The sequence below is a fragment of the Myxine glutinosa genome, chromosome 2, assembly GCF_964187855.1.
Source record: "Myxine glutinosa chromosome 2, kmMyxGlut1.1, whole genome shotgun sequence".
Lineage (NCBI taxonomy): Eukaryota > Metazoa > Chordata > Myxini > Myxiniformes > Myxinidae > Myxine > Myxine glutinosa.
In genome coordinates this window covers 242282397-242301446 of record NC_136262.1, presented here as the reverse complement: position 1 = coordinate 242301446, position 19050 = coordinate 242282397, and the positions used below count along the sequence as shown (strand labels likewise).

The window sequence follows — 19050 nt, the reverse complement described above, 5'->3', positions numbered from 1 at the left end:
ACGTGTAGCGGCCGCTTCCGTTTTTCAGAATTCAATGTTTTTTTCAAAATGGGCACCATGTACTATTTAGATTTTGATTATTTGCGTGTGATATGATTCAACGGATGTTTATATAAATCGTTAAAAAAAATTTTAAAAAGCCTTCAATTTCTGATATTTTGCTTTTCATTTGGGCCTCCCAATTGAAGCCCCGCCCATAGGGTGGGTACCGTTGTTAGTATATCAAAATATGTTAAATCACAATTGTATTCAGATATTATCAAATCAGCGAACCGTCATCTCTTCACTTCCGGATTTGGGAGCAAGGTCCGTGTCGATCACATTTCAAAATCGTAATTGTATTGAGAAATATCTGAAACGTCCTTACTTACCTTACGACACCCCGTTACCCCAAAACGTTCCACAGAAGGTTATTATATTTCCATTTAATAAAATATGCAACTGTAATGGTTACTCAATGCATCCCCCTGTCATATGACCAGATCCTCAACTCTGATTGGTGGATGTATAGACAGACAAACGCTGTTCTGGAAGGCATTGCCCCATAGGGCAGCTAAGACGTAAAAACTTTAAAACACAATCTATTTCCATCCAACCCACGTCCGCCCCCTCACCACCAGTTGAAGACAACCGATTGCCCATTTAAGAAACCACACAATTTATGAGGGAAAATAAAAATACACTTGTACAAAGCTCAATGACTCGACTTTATTTTTCCTTTTCAGTACAAACCAACATTGGAAATTAGTTGAAATCGAGACATTTTCCTACTTTCGTTTTCTCAAGCATCAATTTCTACAATCTTAATGATACAACACTTACGTAAAGCTGTACCTCACATTTATTCAGCCAGTACAGAAAGATCAAATTATTGTGTTCAATTTACCTGAGAATAATCAAATTTCCCCCGGCGTCGAATTTATCAATGCAGGAATGAAACCGCACAGCATACCAATGCCAATCGGTCTGGATATCCTGCTTTCCAGGTCGACATCCATATTGGCATAAAATGACGAGGACGACGTTCCCCTGCTGTGCTAAATGTAACATCACGTAGGGAGGAGGCAAACAGTGTCTGTGCTTGTGGATGTGGATGCGCGATTCAAATTTCCAATGCGCAAACATGGCCACCAAAAAGCATTGAACAGCAACGGCCAAAAAACACAATCTCGGTTTGCATCAACATCTTTGAAAAAAACTCCCAAAACCACTTCAACCAAACCAATACACCAACAACAACAAACAAACAGAACAGGTGTGTTCAAAAATATATCTAAAGAGTAAGTAGCTGAAAGAGATCGTTTCAGCCAGAAATGTAAATGATAGGGGGACCATGCTAAACGAGGGGGCTGCCACATGTACTCAAACCTACATGAACTACAAAAGATGAATATGAAAAATACTTGGCACAAACTTATTTCAGGTGATCTGATTTTAAAGGCTTCAGCTTCAGTAAAATTAGCCAATAAGATGATCGCATGACCCAATTTGCAGACTGCACATCAGATCGCATCACTTATCATCAGAGGTACTTATGAAAACATTTAAGTGAAGGAAAAAAACACCGACTTGTGTTGCATCGTAGGTCGAGTTGAGAACTCGAATCGTCCGACGCTAACGAGATGAAACCACACGAGACCTGACGTGTCAAAGATGGTTCGCCACATTCATCCTGGCGCCCGTGCCTGGAGCCAGGAACACGCCAGCACCGAGTGGGTCACGAGGGAAATTCGCATTGCCCGCCCGGGAATGCCAAAGAACCACCGTGGTGTAGTGAACATGAGCAGCAGCAAAGCCTGTGTCTCCCAAAATAATTAATTACAGATATACCTCGCGTGCGCACCGATGGCAGCGTGCATACCTGGCGTGCATACTTCCGAACTATAAACTCACGGCAAAGGTGGGTGGGGCCGTTTCATCTCCGACATCATTTCTGCCAGTGATGAAAACTTTATCTTTTTTTCTTCTTTACCCTTCAGCTGCACTCCAGTGAGCAAGCATTGAGTTTCAATCTTGTTTTGTTCAAAGATGGTGAAAAATTAGTGGATGGTCGTACAACTGGTGACGAGAGAGAAAAATTAGATTAACGAGGGCAAGTTTGTCTTTTTGTCAAGTTTTTGTCTTTGTGTCAAATGTGTCAGTTTGTCTTTTTGTGATTAATGTTAGCTCTTACACGAGCCTCGATCTTGTGTACAAAAAGAAAAAAGAAAGAAAAAAAAAAGTGAGATGAGGTCATAGAAGAGGGCTTCAAGGTGGTGCATTGTTGACGGGGGTGTCTTTACAAAGACAGTCGTCAAAAAGCTTGTGAAAACAGTTAGAACCAGTATAATCGAGGAAGCCAGAGAAAGTTCTTTTTATAACGGGTTGGGGAAGTGGACTTCACAGGTGGTTTTTGCCAAGGAATGGCGATGTCAGTAAAAGCGCTTGCGACTCTGCTCCTGGTGTTTCTGGAAGACCACAACACCGACAATGGCACACACGACGATTCCCAGCAGAGAACAGAGCAGCAGCAGAAAAACGTTCCAGCCAGTCATGGGTCCGCCCCGATACGCCCCACCACTGTCAGCATCTGTGCGAACAAGCAAATTGTCTACATCTTAGATCCCAGATTTGTGTTTGCTCAAAAGTAAAGAAATAATGACACCAGCTCTCATCTACTGCCATCTCCAAGATGAAGAGTCTTAGACAAATATATCTACAATTTGCTATTGGAGATCAATTTATCTCAGATTTTGTTTCAACGAGACTCCACTGTAAGAGCAAGTCATGCTGGGAACGTGCAGGGTGCCATAGGGTCTCCGCTCACAAAGTCTGGCATGCCCAAGCAACCAAGGCTTGATCGGCAAGCCTTCAAGGTTCTGAGATCAAACATTAAACTCCATCATGTAACAAACATGTATACAACAAACAACAACAACATGCATTTTAAGGCCATTTTCCCTGCTAGAGCGGGGGTTAGCCTTGCGGTCCCCATGACAATCTTCTCCATTTTGCCCTATTTTCTGCATCTCTCCTTGTTAACCCCCTTGCCCGCATTTCTTCTTCCACCATCTTTTTGATGTATGTGTGTATTCCACCATGTAACAAACATGTATGTGTGTAAAAAATAAGAGGGGAGAGGAGGGCAAGGGGGCTCACCATGGAAGTGTTGCATGGAATCTACAGAAGGAACCACTTTACTGTAATCCACTGGCTCTGAGTCAGGTGGGACTGTCAACTCGAATAGCTTCAGGAAGATTATGTCATGGTTGTCTGTAGACCAAACAGTCAGAAAGAAAACCTTTTTATATTAAAGTGACATAGAGGATGGTGGTGGAGGGGTGCCCCTCAAATGAGTAGGTAAGGAACAGCAAAGGAGAGGACAATGAAACACACCTGAGAGATCACCTGTGGTGGCTGATGCACCAAAGTAATAACCAGTTGGTAGATGTACACCCATAATGTCGGCACACTCTTTCCATTCGCCATGATTATCTGCATTCAACATCACCTGAGTACATCACAGAGAGGCACAAATTGTAAGCGAATCATTGTGAGACGAGAGGTACGACACATTGTAAGAGACGAGTGAAATGCACTTTGGGAAGCAGGTCCCTGCTGAGTACATGCATACATGCGTACATGCGTCACAGTCGGACTCCGTGCAAAGGCAACAGCTCTGAACGTTTTCGGATTGTGCGATCATCATGCACAGAGTGGTATTTCTTTTCTTTTTTTTGTGCTCCCTCTTTCACACATCTCATCTTTCTGATGCTATAAAGACAGGTTTGTAACTGCAGCTATTATCCTCGGGTTCAACTCACTTTAGTCACTCGCAGAGTATCACTTTGGGACTGTTTTTATGGCCTAACAGAAGTTTGCCCACCCCAGAGTACATCACTCCAACTTACTTTTTTGCATTCCTCATTACATGACTTTGAACAGAACTTAAAAACTATTTAAGAACCAATCAGACTTAAAAAAGATATACTTGCACTCTCCTTTCTATCTGGAAGTGATCCTCACCGTGAGGCGACGCTTGGAAAAGCGTATGGACAGGAAAGTGTCGAAGTTCTTGTTTCGGACATCAGCATAACATCCAGCAATCTCTGTTGTCTTGCCATCTTTGCCATGGTCGTATTTCAACGAGCCATTGTTTACCATGATCGAGATGTAAGGAAAGGAACGCTGGGCAGAAGGGTACAAATAATGACACCAAATGATTTTGCGTCGCCATTTGCCATGCATTTTGGCAATTTTGTGAACTGACAGCATATTCACAAGAGTTGCTAAACAAACAAACACACACACACACACACACACACACACACACACACACACACACACACACACACACACACACACACACACACACACACACACACACACACACACACACACACTGCAGTTAACACCTGCAAACCCTACTCCTTTTAATTTATCGACTCGGCAACACCTTGTCGCATTCCCCTCTACCCCTTCACACATTTCCCCCAATCCCTTCATCCACTCCCATGTATATCCCTTGTCTCACGAACTTTTATACCCTTTTACCGCATAGCACAAGTTGCAGTTTGAAGCTAATTTGGTTCAGCGTTGCAGGAGTGCATAAAAGTCAAATAAACAAACAAGCACCTCGAGTGATCATCTTCGTTTCCAATGTCTATGGTTTTCATGCAGAGAATCAACATATTGTATTACATTATGATTTGTAATCACCACTACCAACAGGAATAGCACTACACGGTACACTCAAACTATTCAGCCTTGAGAACTCTGGCTAATTACGTACAAAAACCTTCATTTACTACAAAAATTACTCATACCTTTATTTGGACAGTGTATTGGTCAGATCGCTGCCTCGATCGCTCCAGAAAAAAACAAGAAGAATGAGACATAAAATGTCACAGCCCTGCCGTAGTTCAAGTAATTTTGCTGTACGGAGTTAAAGGCTGTCAGTCAGCCATCTTTGGTCGGATGGCAAAACAAAATCTGCACATGTATACTCATGTATTGTCTTTATGCCAAGTTTGAAGAAAATCGGTCCATGCATGTCGAGAAATGGATGGGGGCACGTTTAAGTAACAAAATGGCCACCAGTCGGCCAAATTGGATCTGATATTTTTAAAAATGACGTGCATATGTAACGTCATTCATTATCTGTGTGCAAATATTGAACAACATCGGCAAATGCATGATCGAGAAATGGTCGAGGACGTCGGGCTTCGGGGGGGGGGGGGGGGGGTTCGAACTAAAATGGCCGCCAGCCGGCCATTTTTTTATCGCATCGCAAAACAAAATTATTTGCATATGTATACCATCATGTATTGTTCTTGTCCCATGTATCAACAAAATTGGTCCATACATCTCCGAGATATGGTTGCGGACGCATGGACAAACAAGACCAAATCCATAAGCCCCCGTTTTGGACTAAGTCCAACGGGGGCTAAAAAACTTGGCTCGCATACATGAATAAAAAACATGTGTACTGCTTATGTGCATATATGACACATGGTGGTTACATAGCTCTGAAGATCGACGAAATGCAGTTTGGATTTATGCCAGGAAGAGGAACGACAGACACGCTTTTTATTGTCAGGCAGTTGCAGGAGAAGTACATGGAGAAGAGGAAGAAGTTGTTTCTTGGGTTTGTTGATCTGGAGAAAGCATTCGATAGGGTTCCACGTGAAGTAGTGACATGGGCATTGAGGAAGTTAGGAGTGGAGGAATGGTTGATCAGAGTAGTGATGGCAATGTACGAGAGCGCGCGCACAGCTGTAAGGACGAAGGACGGGAACAGTGGTGAGTTTGAAGTGAAGGTGGGAGTGCATCAGGGGTCGGTACTAAGTCCACTACTATTTGTAGCTGTGATGGAGGTGCTGGCTCAGAACGTAAAGGGGGTTTACCATGGGAGTTGTATGCAGATGATCTGGTGTTGATTGCGGAAAGTATGGATGGACTGAAGGAGAAGATGAACAAGTGGAAGGAATGTATGGAGGCAACGGTCTGAAGGTGAATATCGGAAAGACGAAGGTGATGGCAAGTGGTAAAGCATGTGGTGAGGTGGAAAGAACTGGGAAGTGGCCATGTGCTGTGTGCAGGAAGGGCGTTGGAGTGAACTCCATTCAATGTACAATGTGCACTGAGTGGGTTCATCAAAAATGTCATGGTCTGAGAGGGTCATTAACCAGTGTGGCAGCTACATTCAAGTGTAAGGTGTGCACAGAGGGAGCTGCAGGTGGAGGAAATGTTGAGTTGGATCTTGGAGATGGTGTGAAGCTGGAAGGTGTGAAAACATTTTGCTACTTCGGAGACATGCTGAATGGAGAAGGTGGATCCGACTCGGCAACGGTTGCTAGAGTGAGATGTGCATGGAATAAGTTTCGGGAACTGAGTGGCGTGCTGATGAGGAGGGGAGTGTCGTTGAAGCTGAAGGGAAAGGTGTATGCTGCATGTGTGAGAGGTGTTATGATTTATGGGAGCGAGACATGGGTAATGAACGTAGAGAGCATCAACGAAGGCTGGAAAGGGTGTAAATGCGAATGGTTCGGTGGATGTGTGGAGTATCGTTGAGAGAGCGGAAGACAAATGATGAATTGCGAAAGATGATGGGAATAGAGCCTGTGATTGCTGTGAAGAGGAACAGGTTGAGATGGTTTGGTCATGTGTTGAGGAAGGATGAAAGTGATTGGTTGAGAAGAGTGAAATGAATGTAGAAGGAAATAGAGGACGGGCAAGACCGAGAAAGACTTGGCTAAAGTTGGTGGAAGAAGAAATGCGGGCAAGGGGGTTAACAAGGGGAGATGTAGAAAATCGGGAAAAATGGAGAAGGTTGTCATGGGGCCCACAAAGCTAACCCTCACTCTAGCAGGGAAAATGGCCTTAAAATGATTGTTGTTGTTGTGTTGTTGGTGGTTACATAGCTCTGATAATTCAAGTTGTGAATATGAGATTTCCAAAGTCATCTTCGGCTTATCAGAAAGCCAGCATTATGGACGCACGATTTTTCTTCTTGACAGTTGAGTGGAATCAAGCCAGTTCTCCAGCCAATGGGTTTAAAGACTTCATACGCACGCAGCTTCATTACGTTTTTAACATACAAGATATATGTATGTAATTTAACAAACACTGCTTTATGACATGTAAACGGAGATGCCCAAAACCACGAGAGGTGAAAGGTTAAAAGGGATTGAACTCCATAACCAGTTGAAGGCAATTTCCCCACAAAGGCCCTTATGGGTGGGGTAGGCGTATTTATTCACACATCAACAAGAACTTAAAAAGAGATTCTCTGTTCACACAAGCAATCCATTTGTAGCATCAATTCATCGACTTTTAAATTCCTGCCATTTTAGAAATTCCAAATCCATATGCAAGTACATCATCGGTAGTGTTTAAAAGAAACAACAAAAAACTATTCCCGATTCAGCATCAACTTACTTCCTGGTTATCAAAATCATTCTTGTAGGTGTCCACCAAAACTCCAAGTCCGGAGAACATGTCAACGCTTCCAAAAACAGTACCTTTTAAACCAAGATGGGGGTGAGAAAGGGGTAGAGGGGGAGGGTGGGGGCAAGTATCACAACACCAAAACTGACTGCAATGATCACATGCAAATTATCAAATGAAACAGCAGTCTTGGCTCGGACTAGTTTAGGCCTAATGCATCTGTCAGACGAGGACAGAAGCTTCACTGATTTAGTCAAGAATAGCACTTCACACGAAAGGCGGCACACTTACCCAGATGCAGTTTTTCCTTGGCGTACCAGATGGCAAACCCATCTCCGTGTAGGCCCTTCTTCCCAGAGCCATGCAACTTAAAGTGAACCTGGAGCTCCCAGTCGGTGACATAACTTGGCTGAAGGAAGCGAGTAGGAGATTGTGGGTGGAAGTCAACAGAAAATAAAAAATTGGGTTAGCCTGTTTGTAATTCCCATACAATTACTCGCAGCATGATGCTGAAAACCTATGTTCACATCCCATATATAATATGTCAGATTGTCCATTTTCTACCAATGACCAGACTCAGTGGTGTCATGGTTAGACCATCTGCTCCGAGTCGGGAAGGTTGGTGGTTCGAACCCCGGCCGAGTCAGCCCAAAGACTTTAAAATGGTACGTGCTGTGCTGCTTCCTTGCTTGACGTCCAGCATTTAAATGGTTAAGAGTATGGACAATCCCTATGGGTTGGCATACATGGGGAAGAGGAAATTCCTCCTAAGGAAATGCCCCAATGAGTGTGGTGAGAAAAGCGGCGCCGTTGTTGTGACATCGATGGTACCAAGAATATCCCGGGAAGCGACAGTACCTACCCCAGCTCAGTGGCTGTATTTGTCAGTCTCACTGTGTGTATACATATAAAATGGATTAAATTGAGATTTTTTTTTGTCACTGATCTACACATAATATCCCATAATGTCAAAGTATCGTTTTTTAAAAGAAATTTTTACAAAATTATTAAAAATGAAATACAGAAATATCTAATTTACATAAGTATTCAACCTTTTGAGTGAATTCATAGGCCGCGATTAGAGCTTCCAGTCTTCTCGGGTATGTCTGTATCAGCTTTGCACATCTGATTTTGGGGAGTTTCTCCTATTCTTCCTTGCAGATTTGCTCAAGCTCTGTCAAGTTGGATGGAGAGAACCAGTGAACAGAAATCGTGAAGTCTTTCCACAGATTCTCAATGGAATTAAAGTCTGGGCTTTGGCTGGGCCACTCATGGACTTTCACATTATTGTTCTGAAGCCATTCCAGTGTTGCTTTGGCTGTATGATTGGGGTCATTGTCCTGTTGAAACGAAATCTGCGCCACAGTCCACGGTCTTTTGCACTCTGAAGCAGGTCTTCCTAAAGGATTTGCCTGTATTTGGCTCCATTCATTTACCCTCTATCCTTACAAATCTTCCAGTCCCTGCCACTGAAAAGCATCCCCATAGCATGATGCTGCCACGACCATGTTTCCCAGAGGGGATGGTGTTATTTGGGTGATGAGGTCAGTGTCTGCCAGACATAGCGCTTTGCATTCAGGCCAAAGAGTTAAATTTTCGTTTCATCAGACCACAGAATATTTTGCCGCGTGCTCTCAGAGTCTTTCGCGTGCCTTTTTTCAAACTCTGGGCATATAGTCATGCGCCTTTTTCTCAGGAGTGGCTTCCATCTGGCCTCCTCTCCCATAAATCTTGATTTGTGAAATGCTGCAGAAACTGTAGTCCTTCCAGCAGGTTCTCCCATCTCAGCCAAGGAACTCTGTAGTTCTGTCAGAGTGGTCATTGGGTTCTTAGTCACCTCCCTTAGACAAACGTCTTTTCCCAGTTTCTCAGTTTGGTCGGACAGCCAGATATAGGAAGAGTCTGGGTAGTTCCATATTCTTTCCATTTCCTAATGATGGAGCTCATTGTGCTCTTGGGAACTTTCAACACTAGAAATTGCTTTATACCTTTCTCCAAACCTACGCCTCCTCACAATTCTATCTCAGAGTTCTATGGACAGTTCCTTGGACTTCATGGTAGAGTTTGTTTTCTGACATGCGCTGTCAACTGTGGGACCTTATATCTGAACACTCAGTCAGTGTTTCTGAGTCTGACTGAGTCAGAAACACTCGGTGTTTCTAAATCATGTCCAATGAATTGAATTGGCCCCATGTGGACTCCAATTAAGTTGCAGAGACATCTCAAAGATTATCAGAATAAATTGGATGCACCTGAGCACAATTAGGAGTGTCATAGCAAAGGGGTTGACTACTTATTGACTCAATACATTTCAGCTTTTCATTTTTAATTATTTCAGAAATATTTCCCAAAAAAAAATTCCACTTCGACATTATGGGGAATTATGTGTAGATCAGTGACAAAAAAAAACTCAATTAGACCCATTTTAAAGTCAGGTTTTAACACAACAAAATGTGAAAAGTCAACGGGTGTGAATACGTTCTGAAGGCACTGTACATATGTGTGTGTGTGCGTGTGTGTGTTTATCTGGGTGTATGAGCTCCCCTACGAGCCTGAGATCATTCAATAAAAAGTCCTTGTAATTCGTGCAAAAGTACAATGATGTCTTCCAGTGTATTTGTCCTTCATGTGAGGTACGTGCTCTTTAAAAGAGCCTGAAATAATTCTATGTTGAGGTTGTGACGAGGTGCCAAGACCCAATTTGAATCATTTCAGATGGTGGAGACTTACTTACTAAACATTTCAAACGTACTAAACCTGCTCTTCAGTGGAGAAAAATTTGACCTTTTCCACAACAAATGTCTCTTGAAGATCATGTTTGCTGCAAAATGGCAGGTCAGATGTCAAAAGTCAAATGCAGGGCAGTCAACATTCAGCCTGACGATTGCCATGCAACAATATCACAATGAATGGCTCGTAGCCTCCGCTACTCGTCTTGGATGAGAAAACGGACGACAGCGGTGAAAATGCGGCAACGCTGCACTACCTCCAAACAGGGGAAAGAGATGTGGTTTGTCGAGTTCATGGTTCCCTTTAACATGGCTCCCTTTTTGATGGACAGGTGAGCATCCCAATAACACTGTTCACCTCCACTTATTCGTTCCTCTTTTTTCCTGCCTGTGAAACCAACTTCCACATTCTTTTCATTCTCATTCTTCCTTCCAGGTATTCAAGACAGCTGTTCAACACCATTTCAGATCATCACCAATCCAAAACCATGATCTTCTCTACACCCGAGTCGAGCACCACCCTCATCGAAAATGTTTGTGTCTATGTATCTATCTTGTTTGTTTATGTATCCCTTGCATTCTCCCCTACTCCTCATCGATGCTCGCATCTTTCTGTTTCTCTCTCTCTCTCCCTCTCTCTACAGTTCCTTTTTTAATGTTGCGTCCTGATACGTTCTGTGTTCTAGCTCTTCCACGAGCCTAGACTCTGTATATAAAAAAAAATGCATTCTCCATGTTTAAATGCTGAATAAACAAGTAAAGCAGAAATAACTAGAACATTGTGACTGTGTCACCAATATGCCTCCAGATAGTCCCACAACGGGGAAGGTGCCATCACTCTGCATATGTATGGGTAGGGGATCACGTTTGTGAAGTTTTGTGTTTATCGGATAAGGTTCGTTTTTCTATCCAAAATGGCTGCCATAGCACGTGACCTATGACATAATCATTTTCAAACTATATGCAACAGTGCTGTTAGATGATATTTGTAAAATTTCGCATCGATAGGGTGAGCCGTTTCAGAGATATAATTATTTAATATTTTCCTTCAATCCAATATGCCTGCCAATCCATGTGACCTATGATGTCATAAATTTAATATTTCAATAGAAATGCGTCATAGATCATGTGCATGCAATTTCTGATTTTTAGGATAAGGAATTTGATTAAAACATTTTTGGCTGGTATACTTCACCTATGATGTCATCATTATCATGCTTTTGTTCCCCATTGGGAGTACTTGACAATGTGCCAAGTTTCAAATTTTTCCATTCAGCGGTTTCCGAGAAATAATTTTTTAATTATTTGCTTTTAATCAAAGATGGCTGCCATACCACGTGACCTATGACATCACAATTATCACAAAAACATTCTGCATGGGTGTCACTCCTACCATGAAAGTTTCGTCTCAATCCGACATGTGGTTGCTGAGAAAAACGTCGTTTAGCCCCTAAGGACGGATGGACGTACGGACGGACAACCCGAAAACGTAATGCCTCCGGCGACCTTGTCGGCGGAGGCATAAAAATGTTTGTCGTGAGTTTCAAAATCACATTGTAGAACACCTTTACGTTTCAGGTTTAAACATCAATGGATTCCAATTTCCATCCTTCTTGGGCAATCATCGTAAGTTTTTCTATGGTTTTAAACAAAGGAAAACGACACAGCTGGCCCTCTACCTCTGGTGATGCAAGCACAGGTCCGCAACCGAATCATGAGTTACAAACCCACAACTGTTTCATCAACACCTCCAGAGTCCAGGTAACCGATTATGTAACTTTAAGTGGTCGGTTTCAACTCAAAGACTCATACGTCACATCATACTGCGTAACGGTGCGTCATGCGTGAGGCGTCACGTGCCATGGTGTTCCACACGGCGCCTTGTTGACTCTGATGGTCTGACGTCAGCCGCAAATGGTTGCTGGTGACGATTACGGAGCCAGCGATGTCCCATAGTGATGACGCAGCACCTACACCTACCAGATGAGGGGGGAGAAAAGCAGCAGTATTTATAAACAAAATTATTGAAATAAAATCTCTCATTTTTAAATAAAAGCACACAGTGCGTCAGCATAACAAGGAACAGCAAAATACAGAGAGGACCGGGAGTGGGGGGGGGGGGGGGGGGGGGGTGTGGAAGCACGTTAAACTACACGGAAGAGGGTTCGTGGGGACAGAAAAGATCGCGGCCCGAGATGGGAAATACCACGAGATGGTGATACACAGATTGCTCAAAGCAAATGTAAAACGGGGGCGATACCCCTGGCGCTCACCTGGTACAATAAACAGTACACTGCACTGACTAAAGGTGTTTTAAGCCAATGGTTGCTAGAAGACAGGGCAGCATGTAGAATCATACTAACATAATCATAAGACTTTAAACAAACAAAAAAGTACCTATTTTGGGGGGCAACCCCCCGTAGATCCCCAAAGGGGCAGATTTTTTTAATGCCGTGAACAAACTCCGGGTTCATCACGGGTGATGAAGGTTGTGGTCAAGTTTCATCGAAATAGTGTGTGTAGTTTCAGAGAAGAAAGCAAATACCTATTTTGGGGGTCAAACCTGGACCCACTTTGACCCCGGTAAACCCCCTTAGACCCGGATTTTTTTTTTTTATGCCGTGAACAAACTTTAGTCACAACACAACAAATATCATTTGGTCACAATCCCTTCAGCGGTTTCGGAGAAGAAGTTGCAAGTGTTTACGGACTGACGGACGGACGACGCGCCATCGCATAAGCTCACCTGAACTTCGTTCCAGGTGAGTTAAAAAGGGGAAGTCAATGGCGCGCCATCGCAAATGCCCACGCTTCCCATCAAAAGCAAATTTGACAGATGGCAAAACGTTCCACCAAGAATGACCCAACATCAAGTTTTGAGATAAATTTCTCCCTCCCCCCCCCCGTTTCATCCCCTGTGACCCCAAGTCCCCGACCCATGGGGAATGAATCAGGGGTTAAGTCCGACAAGACCGATAGTTTAACAACGGCGTAGTCGGGCTCGTTTGCTACTTTCATTGGAGAGTTTGTACCAAATCGACCCTTCGGTCAAGCCCTTCTGGTCCCTTTCATCCCTTTTGGTGATACAATGACTCCTTTGGCAAGAGATCGAGAGCAAAGACACTTCCAAAGCAGACATTTGGAATCCAACATGGATACTCCAATGGTTTACTGGATTTTGATACACAGGCTTCTTCTTCTTGTGGAAGCGGCATGTCTGTGCCACTGATGCAGTGCCCTCTGTAGGTTAGAGCAAGAATTTGTCATTTGTTCAGGGTGCCAGCGATAGCTCGCCTACTCTTCGCGAAGGCCAACGTGGGATCTTTAACATCCACAAACAAGTGCTGGTAGAAGGGACGCCCATTTAACGTAGATCCGAGGGACGGCACTCACATGGATGAATCACGTGGACTGTGAAACCCCGGGATGACAGTTTTCAGCTGTCAGGATTCGAGCCCAGGCTGGAGAGCTTAGATGCGAGTGTGTGTACCTCTCGGTCATCCTGCCAGCCTGATACACAAGCATCACTACAGCAATGATCCAGGAGACGTGGTGCTTCGTGTGCTGCCTGTGGCTGCTGGTCTAGGGGTGGCTGCCGTTGATGCAATGCCTCTCGATATCAGTCATCAGGTACTCGTTTTGTTGACCTCGGTAGTGGAACTGTAGCAGTACATGCAAATATAACATGGTACAGTAGTAGCAGTAAATGCCGAATCTATGGTTAACATGGTACAGTAGTGGCACTGCAGGAGTACATGCTGAATCTGTGGTTAACATGGTACAGTAGTGGCACTGTAGGAGTACATGCTGAATCTGTGGTTAACATGGTACAGTAATGGTACGGTATCAGTACATGCTGAATCTGTGGTTAACATGGTACAGTAATGGTACGGTATCAGTACGTGCCGAATCTGTGGTTAACATGGTACAGTAGTGGCACTGCAGGAGTACATGCTGAATCTGTGGTTAACATGGTACAGTAGTGGCTCTGTAGGAGTACATGCTGAATCTGTGGTTAACATGGTACAGTAATGGTACGGTATCAGTACATGCTGAATCTGTGGTTAACATGGTACAGTAATGGTACGGTAGCAGTACATGCCGAATCTGTGGTTAACATGGTACAGTAGTGGTACGGTATCAGTACGTGCAGAATCTGTGGTTAACATGGTACAGTAGTGGTACGGTATCAGTACATGCCGAATCTGTGGTTAACATGGTACAGTAGTGGTACTGTATCAGTACATGCCGAATCTGTGGTTAACATGGTACAGTAGTGGTACGGTATCAGTACATGCCGAATCTGTGGTTAACATGGTACAGTAGTGGTACGGTATCAGTACATGCCGAATCTGTGGTTAACATGGTACAGTAGTGGTACGGTATCAGTACATGCTGAATCTGTGGTTAACATGGTACAGTAGTGGTACGGTATCAGTACGTGCTGAATCTGTGGTTAACATGGTACAGTAGTGGTACGGTATCAGTACATGCTGAATCTGTGGTTAACATGGTACAGTAGTGGTACGGTATCAGTACGTGCCGAATCTGTGGTTAACATGGTACAGTAGTGGTACGGTATCAGTACATGCTGAATCTGTGGTTAACATGGTACAGTAGTGGTACGGTATCAGTACGTGCTGAATCTGTGGTTAACATGGTACAGTAGTGGTACGGTATCAGTACATGCCGAATCTGTGGTTAACATGGTACAGTAGTGGTACGGTATCAGTACATGCCGAATCTGTGGTTAACATGGTACAGTAGTGGTACGGTATCAGTACATGCTGAATCTGTGGTTAACATGGTACAGTAGTGGTACGGTATCAGTACATGCCGAATCTGTGGTTAACATGGTACAGTAGTGGTACGGTATCAGTACATGCTGAATCTGTGGTTAACATGGTACAGTAGTGGTACGGTATCAGTACATGCCGAATCTGTGGTTAACATGGTACAGTAGTGGTACGGTATCAGTACATGCTGAATCTGTGGTTAACATGGTACAGTAGTGGTACGGTATCAGTACGTGCCGAATCTGTGGTTAACATGGTACAGTAGTGGTACGGTATCAGTACATGCTGAATCTGTGGTTAACATGGTACAGTAGTGGTACGGTATCAGTACATGCTGAATCTGTGGTTAACATGGTACAGTAGTGGTACGGTATCAGTACATGCCGAATCTGTGGTTAACATGGTACAGTAGTGGTACGGTATCAGTACATGCCGAATCTGTGGTTAACATGGTACAGTAGTGGTACGGTATCAGTACATGCTGAATCTGTGGTTAACATGGTACAGTAGTGGTACGGTATCAGTACATGCTGAATCTGTGGTTAACATGGTACAGTAGTGGTACGGTATCAGTACATGCCGAATCTGTGGTTAACATGGTACAGTCGTGGTACGGTATCAGTACATGCCGAATCTGTGGTTAACATGGTACAGTAGTGGTACGGTATCAGTACATGCCGAATCTGTGGTTAACATGGTACAGTAGTGGTACGGTATCAGTACATGCTGAATCTGTGGTTAACATGGTACAGTAGTGGTACGGTATCAGTACGTGCTGAATCTGTGGTTAACATGGTACAGTAGTGGTACGGTATCAGTACATGCTGAATCTGTGGTTAACATGGTACAGTAGTGGTACGGTATCAGTACGTGCCGAATCTGTGGTTAACATGGTACAGTAGTGGTACGGTATCAGTACATGCTGAATCTGTGGTTAACATGGTACAGTAGTGGTACGGTATCAGTACATGCTGAATCTGTGGTTAACATGGTACAGTAGTGGTACGGTATCAGTACATGCCGAATCTGTGGTTAACATGGTACAGTAGTGGTACGGTATCAGTACATGCCGAATCTGTGGTTAACATGGTACAGTAGTGGTACGGTATCAGTACATGCTGAATCTGTGGTTAACATGGTACAGTAGTGGTACGGTATCAGTACATGCCGAATCTGTGGTTAACATGGTACAGTAGTGGTACGGTATCAGTACATGCTGAATCTGTGGTTAACATGGTACAGTAGTGGTACGGTATCAGTACATGCCGAATCTGTGGTTAACATGGTACAGTAGTGGTACGGTATCAGTACATGCTGAATCTGTGGTTAACATGGTACAGTAGTGGTACGGTATCAGTACATGCCGAATCTGTGGTTAACATGGTACAGTAGTGGTACGGTATCAGTACATGCTGAATCTGTGGTTAACATGGTACAGTAGTGGTACGGTATCAGTACGTGCCGAATCTGTGGTTAACATGGTACAGTAGTGGTACGGTATCAGTACATGCTGAATCTGTGGTTAACATGGTACAGTAGTGGTACGGTATCAGTACATGCTGAATCTGTGGTTAACATGGTACAGTAGTGGTATGGTATCAGTACATGCCGAATCTGTGGTTAACATGGTACAGTAGTGGTACGGTATCAGTACATGCCGAATCTGTGGTTAACATGGTACAGTAGTGGTACGGTATCAGTACATGCTGAATCTGTGGTTAACATGGTACAGTAGTGGTACGGTATCAGTACATGCTGAATCTGTGGTTAACATGGTACAGTAGTGGTACGGTATCAGTACATGCTGAATCTGTGGTTAACATGGTACAGTAGTGGTACGGTATCAGTACATGCTGAATCTGTGGTTAACATGGTACAGTAGTGGTACGGAATGAGTACATGCTGAATCTGTGGTTAACATGGTACAGTAGTGGTACGGTATCAGTACATGCCGAATCTGTGGTTAACATGGTACAGTAGTTGTACGGTATCAGTACATGCCGAATCTGTGGTTAACATGGTACAGTAGTGGTACGGTATCAGTACATGCTGAATCTGTGGTTAACATGGTACAGTAGTGGTACGGTATCACTATCAGTACATGCTGAATCTGTGGTTAACATGGTACAGTAGTGGTATGGTATCAGTACATGCTGAATCTGTGGTTAACATGGTACAGTAGTGGTGCGGTATCAGTACATGCTGAATCTGTGGTTAACATGGTACAGTAGTGGTACGGTATCAGTACATGCTGAATCTGTGGTTAACATGGTACAGTAGTGGTACGGTATCAGTACATGCTGAATCTGTGGTTAACATGGTACAGTAGTGGTACGGTAGCAGTACATGCCGAATCTGTGGTTAACATGGTACAGTAGTGGTATGGTATCAGTACATGCTGAATCTGTGGTTAACATGGTACAGTAGTGGTATGGTATCAGTACATGCTGAATCTGTGGTTAACATGGTACAGTAGTGGTATGGTATCAGTACATGCCGAATCTGTGGTTAACATGGTACAGTAGTGGTATGGTATCAGTACATGCTGAATCTGTGGTTAACATGGTACAGTAGTGGTACGGTATCAGTACATGCTGAATCTGTGGTTAACATGGTACAGTAGTGGTATGGTATCAGTACATGCCGAATCTGTGGTTAACATGGTACAGTAGTGGTACGGTATCAGTACATGCTGAATCTGTGGTTAACATGGTACAGTAGTGGTACGGTATCAGTACATGCCGAATCTGTGGTTAACATGGTACAGTAGTGGTACGGTATCAGTACATGCCGAATCTGTGGTTAACATGGTACAGTAGTGGTACGGTATCAGTACATGCTGAATCTGTGGTTAACATGGTACAGTAGTGGTACGGTATCAGTACATGCTGAATCTGTGGTTAACATGGTACAGTAGTGGTACGGTATCAGTACATGCCGAATCTGTGGTTAACATGGTACAGTAGTGGTATGGTATCAGTACATGCCGAATCTGTGGTTAACATGGTACAGTAGTGGTATGGTATCAGTACATGCTGAATCTGTGGTTAACATGGTACAGTAGTGGTACGGTATCAGTACATGCTGAATCTGTGGTTAACATGGTACAGTAGTGGTATGGTATCAGTACATGCTGAATCTGTGGTTAACATGGTACAGTAGTGGTACGGTATCAGTACATGCCGAATCTGTGGTTAACATGGTACAGTAGTGGTACGGTATCGTAGCTACACATGTGCCAGATCAGCTTGAACTCTGGAGAATGAAAAGTTGAGATTTGACATCAATTTCGAGTGACGGTTTTAACACGAGGCAGCTTCCGGTCTCCGTAAAGTCGCAAATAGGCGGCAATCACGTCCGGCATCAAGTAACACAAACACCGAACTTAGAGAACATGGTCGGTGGGAGCGGAGGTCTTGGATGGTGGAGGCTTTCGCGAGGGGCAAGGGGGTTTAAGCAGCCATTCCACTCCATGCTTCTACCTTGGTACGGTTTAACGAGACTAAACTCTCGCTTCATGTACTGTCCGGGGACGCCAGGGTCTCGTAACTGGTCGCCATGGACGGACCTCAGCAGGGTCGACACCAACACCACGCAGGTGACGATGGTCTGGGCCATAGACGTGGAAAGCCCGTGTAGTCGCTCCGATACTTGCGACCCACAAAAAACTCGCTTCACCACGAACCTCGAAGCGGAAGTTCTTATTCTTATCCTGATCATTGTTGTTGTTGTTGTTGGTATTTAAAGATACTACATTCTAGCAGACGACATGGAGCCACAAACATAATAAAAATAAAAGGTTTAGATCCGGAACCACTCGATCACTGATAGGTTTTTTTAAATACTGGAAATTTTTGGTTAAATAACATTTCCTAAAATCCAAGAACTAAATATTGATGCTTATGTATTGGCCAGGTGGGTGTGTTCCGTTAGCAAACAGCTTGCTTACCGTTCACCAATCCGTTTCCTCGATTCAAATCGGAAACTTTAACGCACTTTCACGGAACGGAGCGCTCGGCACCGCTTAACAACATGGCGGTCTACATGGAAACGATGATGTCGTCGGACTTAAGCAAATGCTGTTTTCAGTTTTACTT

At 43.8% G+C, this 19050-nt stretch overlaps 1 protein-coding gene across 1 annotated transcript; it reads right to left on the bottom strand.

The window, feature by feature from the left end:
• Positions 1–694: 694 nt before the first annotated feature.
• Positions 695–18683, bottom strand: LOC137420708 (vesicular integral-membrane protein VIP36). Its single transcript, XM_068105995.2, has 8 exons — positions 18436–18683; positions 12018–12133; positions 7720–7837; positions 7420–7502; positions 4006–4167; positions 3376–3490; positions 3139–3252; positions 695–2569 (listed from the first exon to the last, which is right to left on the bottom strand). Exons 1-8 carry the CDS (start codon positions 18671–18673, stop codon positions 2412–2414), a joined length of 1104 nt encoding a protein of 367 aa, XP_067962096.2. The 5' UTR covers positions 18674–18683; the 3' UTR covers positions 695–2411.
• Positions 18684–19050: the final 367 nt, after the last annotated feature.